Source organism: Daphnia pulicaria, chromosome 3 (assembly GCF_021234035.1).
Source record: "Daphnia pulicaria isolate SC F1-1A chromosome 3, SC_F0-13Bv2, whole genome shotgun sequence".
NCBI classification, from domain to species: domain Eukaryota; kingdom Metazoa; phylum Arthropoda; class Branchiopoda; order Diplostraca; family Daphniidae; genus Daphnia; species Daphnia pulicaria.
Window position 1 is genome coordinate 1,942,691 of NC_060915.1, and position 7,884 is coordinate 1,950,574.

The 7,884-nt window shown below is 40.7% G+C and overlaps 1 protein-coding gene and 1 long non-coding RNA gene across 2 annotated transcripts; one reads left to right on the plus strand and one right to left on the minus strand.

Annotated features, from left to right (window-relative positions):
• The first annotated feature begins 1,371 nt into the window (after positions 1-1,371).
• On the plus strand, positions 1,372-2,556 carry LOC124328439 (uncharacterized protein K02A2.6-like). Its single transcript, XM_046787209.1, has one exon. The coding sequence runs from the start codon at positions 1,372-1,374 to the stop codon at positions 2,554-2,556; it is 1,185 nt and encodes a 394-aa protein (XP_046643165.1).
• Positions 2,557-3,656: 1,100 nt separating this feature from the next.
• On the minus strand, positions 3,657-4,238 carry LOC124328390. The gene is made up of 4 exons (XR_006916281.1): positions 4,034-4,238; positions 3,901-3,970; positions 3,767-3,840; positions 3,657-3,706 (listed from the first exon to the last, which is right to left on the minus strand). It is a non-coding gene; the product is annotated as an uncharacterized LOC124328390 (long non-coding RNA).
• Between the last annotated feature and the right edge of the window lie 3,646 nt (positions 4,239-7,884).

Below are 7,884 nucleotides of genomic sequence, written 5' to 3' on the forward strand. Positions count from 1 at the left end.
AACCGACGCTGTGGACTCATCCAATGGTAATCGTCGAAGAGCCGAACGGAAAATTGCGGTTCTGTGCTGACCTGACGAAACTCAACCAGTACGTGAAACGCCCTTATTACCCGTTAGTTTCTCCAAAAGACGCTGTATCAAGCATCGCCAGCGGCGCAAAAGTTTTCAGCACGTTTTACGCCCGACATGGATATTGGCAGATTCCGCTGGATGAAGAGAGCCAACTCCTGACCACCTTTATCACCCCGTGGGGGCGATACAAATTCTTACGTGGACCAATGGGCCTCTCATCAACAGGCGACGAGTTCTGCCGTAGGATGGCAGCAGCACTAGGTCATTTGCCAAATCTTCATTGCGTCGTCGATGATTTGTTAGCCGCCCATGCTGATCTACCGACTCACTACAATGCTGTCCGGGAGATTCTGACCGCATGCCGAGAAAATAAAATCACCCTCGGCGCGGCCAAGTTCAAGTTCGCGGCCAACTCGGTACCTTTCGCCGGGTATGTTGTAGGCAGTGACGGCATTGCTGCTGACCCAGAAAAGCTATCGGCGATTGCTGATTTTCCACGCCCGGTCAATATCACTCAGCTGCGATCATTTCTTGGTTTGGTCGGTCAGCTGGCCGACTTTTCCGATGAAATTTCAGCTGCCGCTGGTCCATTGCGGCCGCTCCTACGCCAAGGCAATCAATTCGTGTGGTCAGCTGACCAAGAAAAAGCTTTTGAAACCGTCAAACGCGCTTTAATATCCCCTCCCGTCTTGGCGAACTTCGACCCATCAGCTGAAACAACTCTGCAGACGGACGCATCAAGAAAAAATGGCCTCGGATACGTTTTGTTACAGCGCAAGGGCGACCATTGGAAGCTCATCCAGTGTGGTTCGAGATTTGTTTCAGATACCGAGAGCCACTATGCTATGGTCGAACTGGAGCTGTTGGCGGTTGTTTGGGCTACAAAAAAGTGCCATCTTTACCTGGTCGGCCTACCGAAATTTACCCTCGTCGTCGATCATCAGCCGTTAGTAACGATCTTGGACCGTTATACACTGGATTGTGTCGAGAACCCCCGTCTGCAGCGACTAAAGAAGAAATTACAGCGCTACGTCTTCCAAACCGTTTGGCGCCGTGGAAAAGACCACGCCATCCCTGACGCTCTTTCCCGCGCACCCGTTGCTGATCCAATGCCCGACGATATGTTAATTTGAAGTCTTGACGACCAGGCACGCGTCACGATTTTCAACATCGTTGCAGCTATCGAGTCAGATGAAGACGTTGAACCAGCCTCACACTTGCCAGATCCCCTGCTGGTCGATCTACGTTCCGCAGCGTCGTCAGACGACGAATATTGCGCCTTGATAGCCGCAATCAAGGATGTGTTCCCTTCGCGCCAAGAGGAGTGGCCGATTGCAATCCGTGGATTCTGGAAGATCCGAAACGATCTGTGGACGGCCTAGTGTTGTACAACAGCCGTATAGTGATCCCCCCTCCAAATGTGCCGAAACATTACGCAAATTACATTCTGCGCATCAGGGCATAGAGCGCACAAAACGTCGTGCCCGTCAACTCGTCTATTGGCCGGGTCTATCCAGCGACATCACCAACATGGTCAGAGCGTGTGAAAAATGCGAAAAGGCGTTACCAAGCCTCCAACGCGAACCTCTCATGTCTGATCCCAACCCAACGCGCGTGTTTGAGGACGTCTCCGTCGACATTTTTTGTCACGCCGGCAACCATTATTTAATCTACGCTGATCGGTTAATGGGGTGGCCAGCAGTGTTCGAATTCGTGAAACGTGATCTTTGTTCCCGCGACGTGATTCGGTCGTGCATGCGGTGCTTCGCTGATTTCGGTGTTCCCGTCCGAGTACGTTCTGATGGTGGCACCAACCTGACATCAGCTGAAAACATAAATTTTTTCAGGAACTGGGGCGTAATTTCTGTCAATTCGACACCCCATTACCCTCAATCTAATGGCCATGCAGAAGCGGCCGTCAAAGCTATGAAGAATCTGGTTCAAAAAGCAGCCCCGAACGGCCATCTGGACACCGACGCCTTCCAACAGGGCCTATTGGAGTGGCGCAACACTCCCCGTGAAGCTGGCCTATCGCCGGCCGAAATTGTCTTTGGCCATCCCATCCGATCCATCCTGCCGGCCCATCACACCGCTTTTGCCAACAAGTGGCGCGAGCTGATGGACTTATCGGACCGCCTGGACGATCAAGCCGAACGTGTGAAAGCCGCATACGACCAGCATGCACGCCCATTACGTCCACTACGAGTTGGTGACTCTGTCCGTGTCCAAGACGCTGATTCTAAGCGCTGGGACAAGCAAGGCATCATTGTGTCAGTCGGCGAGAGCCGCGACTACCGCGTCAAAATGCAAAGTGGCCGGATTTACTTGCGAAACAGAAAGTTCCTCCGCCTTGTTTCCCCCCCCCCCGCTCTCCACCGATGCCGACCCAGCTGCCCCGTCACCCGCAATCGACACAAATCCGGAGGAGCCCGGTCCACTGCCTCCGCCGGATCATTCGTCAAACCAGCGCCACCGTCGGGTTAATTTTGATCTCCCTCCTCGTCGCAGCAACCATAAAAGACACCCCAAAGTGCCTCACGATGCCTAAATTGATTTCCCTATTGTCATTTGATCCTGATTGCAAAAATTTGGTGTTTGTTAAGTTGTCATGTAATGAAATCTTGGTGGGGAGCTGTTATAGTCTCCGCCTAGGCCCTGCCTTCCCCTCCGCCTTAGCTCGACACCTGAACCCCCTTGCGGCTCATGTCGGCCCTACTTCTCTCCAGCCATGGGCCAGTCAGTCTTGCCTTAGTGTTCTACCTGTACAGTACTCCCATTTCGTCGTTCAATACAGCTTGGTTAACTCGGACCTCAGTTTGTTCTTCGATCCTCGTTAGATCATAACAGTGATGTTTACGTGTTTTGAAATACAAAGTCAAATTCAACTCAAAATTTTAACATGTTTAGTTTGTTTTATTTGCCCGACCCTCCGCCTCAAATTAACTGAAAAAAACAAGTACCCTTAAATCGGCTTGATAAAAGCTAGATTTTATCAGCTAGTTATTGGTTGAATAAACTAAGCTTGAAAAAAGCTCAAATAATTAAGCTTATTTTAAGCTTACCCTAAACAACTAAAAATCAGTTTATAAATGGAAGGATAATATCGTCCATTTTTAGCCTAAACTTTATCAGCTAATTGCAAGCTTGGCGGTCCAAATTGTCAAGCTAAGACAAGCTGGAAACTAGCTGTTTTTTTCGTAAGGGATCACGAGCGCCACAAAAGAAGACAAAGCAATACAACTGATTTTCAAGATCCTTAGTCAAAAACGTTGCAAAAAGGAAGAAGAAGAAAAACTGAAAAGCCAAGAAAAAGATTGGTTTATCTCACTCAAACAAATCCAGCTGCAACTGACAAGAATTTAAACTGAGGAAGGAGAAATACTGTGGAAAAATTCTACTTTAGCAAAAGTTCTAATTTGAAAGTATTTCTACTTTGTCATACCTTCTACTTTGACAAAAGTTGTTTCCACTTAATGAAAACCTGAGCTGGCTCGTAAGAGCAGAATCTCTTGTATTTTGTTCGACTGGACTCTGGCTCATGAAAATGAACACGTTGTACTTGTGATAATGGAAGTGGTTGTGATAATGGTGATAATTGTGATTGATTGTGATTGATTGTGATTGATTGTGGTTCCTGAGAAGGGATAAATGAGGTTAGGGACATGTTCAGAGAAAGCGAGTAAAATTGATCAACCTGTGGAGACAGGCTACACACATAAAGTGGGAATCACTCGTATACACAGAGTCGACAACCAGGGCTGAATGGGCCTGGGAGGGAACATAGATTAAAATTAAGTCAATTGACATGAATTCATTAAAGGGACATACCAATTAGTGTCCTATGACACACAAATGTTGGATATACCGTCACACACTTCATAGAATTCGAGTGACGTCTCTGAAGAAACAAAGGACACAGAATTAGTAGGGAAAATACAATATAAATTCACAATTGAAATACCTCAATAGAAGAAGAGCGACTCACACACACGCGGGTCCTTAAACCCAGTAAATTATCTTTGGGCAATCACGGACAAATCAGTTCAACACGAGAGAGAGAAAGAGTGAAAGCCCAGAATTCAACGTGCTTTACAGACGACATTAACTGACATTTAAGAGGGGGAAAAGGAGGGAGGGAAAACGTTGCCAAGTTTAAGACATGATGCGCTTTCACCGATCCAAAAGTTCTACTGTGGCATAACTTCTACTTTGACAAAAGTTCTACTTTGAAAGAAGTTCTACTTTGGCAAAGCTTCTACTTTGAAAAAAGTTCTACTGTGGCCAAACTCTACTTTGAAAGAAGTTCTACTTTGGCAAAGCTTCTACTTTGACAAAACTTCTACTTTGACAAAAGTTCAACTTTGAAAGAAGTTCTGCTTTGGCAAAGCTTCTACTTTGACAAAGCTTCTACTTTTACAAAAGTTCTACTTTGGCAAAACTTCAACTTTATACAAACGTTCTCCTGGGGCAAATTTCTACTGTGGCAAAACTTGTACTTTGACAAAAGTTCTACTTTGAAAGAAGTTCTACTTTGGCAGAGCTTCTACTTTGACAAAAGTTCTACTGTGGCATTACTTCTACTTTGACAAAATTTCTACTTTGAAAGAAGTTCTACTTTGGCTAAGCTCCTATTTTGACAAAAGTTCTACTCGTTAAAACTTTTACTTTGGCATAGCTTCTACTTTGACAAAAGTTCAACTGTGGCATAACTTCTACTTTGACAAAAGTTCTACTTTGAAAGATGTTCTACTTTGACAAAGTTCTACTTTGAAAAAAGTTCTACTGTGGCATAACTTCTACTTTGACAAAATTTCTACTTTGAAAGAAGTTCTACTTTGGCTAAGCTCCTATTTTGACAAAAGTTCTACTCGTTAAAACTTTTACTTTGGCATAGCTTCTACTTTGACAAAAGTTCTACTGTGGCAAAACTTCTACTTTGGCATAGCTTCTACTTTGACAAAATTTTCTACTACGGAATAACTACTACTTTGACAAAAGTTTTACTTTGAAAGAAGTTCTACTTTGACAAAGCTTCTACTTTGAAAAAAATTCTACTGTTGAAAACTTCTACTTTGGCAAAAGTTCTAATTTGAAAGTATTTCTACTTTGTGATACCTTCTACTTTAACAAAAGTTCTACTGTGGCATAACTTCTACTTTGACAAAAGTTCTACTTTGAAAGAAGTTCTACTTTGGCAAAGCTTCTACTTTGAAAAAAGTTCTACTGTGGCAAAACTCTACTTTGAAAGAAGTTCTACTTTGGCAAAGCTTCTACTTTGACAAAAGTTCTACTGTGGCAGAACTTCTACTTTGATAAAAGTTCTACTTTGAAAGAAGTTCTACTTTGGCTAAGCTCCTATTTTGACAAAAGTTCTACTCGTTAAAACTTTTACTTTGGCATAGCTTCTACTTTGACAAAAGTTCAACTGTGGCATAACTTCTACTTTGACAAAAGTTCTACTTTGAAAGATGTTCTACTTTGACAAAGTTCTACTTTGAAAAAAGTTCTACTGTGGCATAACTTCTACTTTGACAAAATTTCTACTTTGAAAGAAGTTCTACTTTGGCTAAGCTCCTATTTTGACAAAAGTTCTACTCGTTAAAACTTTTACTTTGGCATAGCTTCTACTTTGACAAAAGTTCTACTGTGGCAAAACTTCTACTTTGGCATAGCTTCTACTTTGACAAAATTTTCTACTACGGAATAACTACTACTTTGACAAAAGTTTTACTTTGAAAGAAGTTCTACTTTGACAAAGCTTCTACTTTGAAAAAAATTCTACTGTTGAAAACTTCTACTTTGGCAAAAGTTCTAATTTGAAAGTATTTCTACTTTGTGATACCTTCTACTTTAACAAAAGTTCTACTGTGGCATAACTTCTACTTTGACAAAAGTTCTACTGTGAAAGAAGTTCTACTTTGGCAAAGCTTCTACTTTGAAAAAAGTTCTACTGTGGCAAAACTCTACTTTGAAAGAAGTTCTACTTTGGCAAAGCTTCTACTTTGACAAAAGTTCTACTGTGGCAGAACTTCTACTTTGATAAAAGTTCTAAATTGAAAGAAGTTCTACTTTGGCAAGAATTCTAATTTGACAAAAGTACTTCTGTTGCCAAAATTCTACTTTAAAAAGAGTGCTACTGTGGCAAAGCTTCTACTTTGACAAAAGTTCTACTGTGGCAAAACTTCTACTTTGACAAAAGTTCTACTTTGACAAATGTTCTACTTTGAAAGAAGTTCTGCTTTGGCAAAGCTTCTACGTTGACAAAGCTTCTACTTTGACAAAAGTTCTTCTTTGGCAAAACTTCAACTTTATACAAACGTTCTCCTGGGGCAAATTTCTACTGTGGCAAAACTTGTACTTTGACAAAAGTTCTACTTTGAAAGAAGTTCTACTTTGGCAGAGCTTCTACTTTGACAAAAGTTCTACTGTTGAAAAACTTCTACTTTGACAAAGTTCTTCTTTGAAAAAAGTTCTACTGTGGCATAACTTCTACTTTGACAAAATTTCTACTTTGAAAGAAGTTCTACTTTGACTAAGCTCCTATTTTGACAAAAGTTCTACTCGTTAAGACTTTTACTTTGGCATAGCTTCTACTTTGACAAAAGTTCAACTGTGGCATAACTTCTACATTGGCATAGCTTCTACTTTGACAAAATTTCTACTGCGGAATAACTTCAACTTTGACAACAGTTTTACTTTGAAAGAAGTTCTACTTTGGCAAAGCTTCTATTTTGACAAAAGTTCTACTTTGGCAAAGCTTCAATTTCTACTGTGGAAAAACTTCTACTTTGACAAAAATTCTACTTTAAAAGAAGTTCTATTTTAACACAGTTTCTACTTTGACAAAACTTCTACTGTGGCAAAACTTCTACTTTGATAAAAATTCTACTGTGACAAAACTTCTACTTTGACAAAAGTTCTAATTTGAAAGTATTTCTACTTTGGAAATTTTTCTATTTTGACAAAAGTTCTACTGTGGCAAAACTTCTACTTTGGCATATCTTCTACTTTGACAAAAGTTCTACTGTGGAAAAACTTCTACTTTGACAAAAGTTCTACTTGAAAAGAAGTTCTACTTTAGCACAGCTTCTACTTTGACAAAAGTTCTACTTTGGCAAAGTAGAAGCGTTCTGCTTTGAAAAAATTCTACTGTGAAAAACTTCTACTTTGACAAAAGTTTTAATTTGAAAGTATTTCTACTTTGGCAAAGCTTCTATTTTGACAAAAGTTCTACTGTGGCAAAACTTCTACTTTGGCATACCTTCTACTTTGACAAAAGTTCTACTGTGGCATAACTTCTACTTTGACAAAAGTACTACTTTGAAAGAAGTTATACTTTGGCAAAGCTTCTACTTTAACAAAGTTTTACTGTGGAAAAACTTCTACTTTGACAAAAGTTCTACTTTGAAAGAAGTTCTACTTTGGTTAAGCTTCTAATTTTGCAAAAGTTCTTCTATGGAAAAATTCTACTTTGACATAAGTTCTACTTTGAAAGATGTTATACTTTGGCAAAGCTTCTACTTTGACAAAAGTTCTATTGTGGCATAACTTCTACTTTGGCATAGCTTCTACTTTGACAAAATTTCTACTGCGGAATAACTTCTACTTTGACAAAAGTTTTACTTTGAAAGAAGTTCTACTTTGGCAAAGCTTCTATTTTGACAAAAGTTCTACTGTGGAAAAACTTCTACTTTGACAAAAGTTCTACTTTAAAAGAAGTTCTACTTTAGCACAGTTTCTACTTTGACAAAAGTTCTACTGTGGCAAAACTTCTACTTTGATAAAAGTTCTACTGCCCTATCTCCTGTCCGG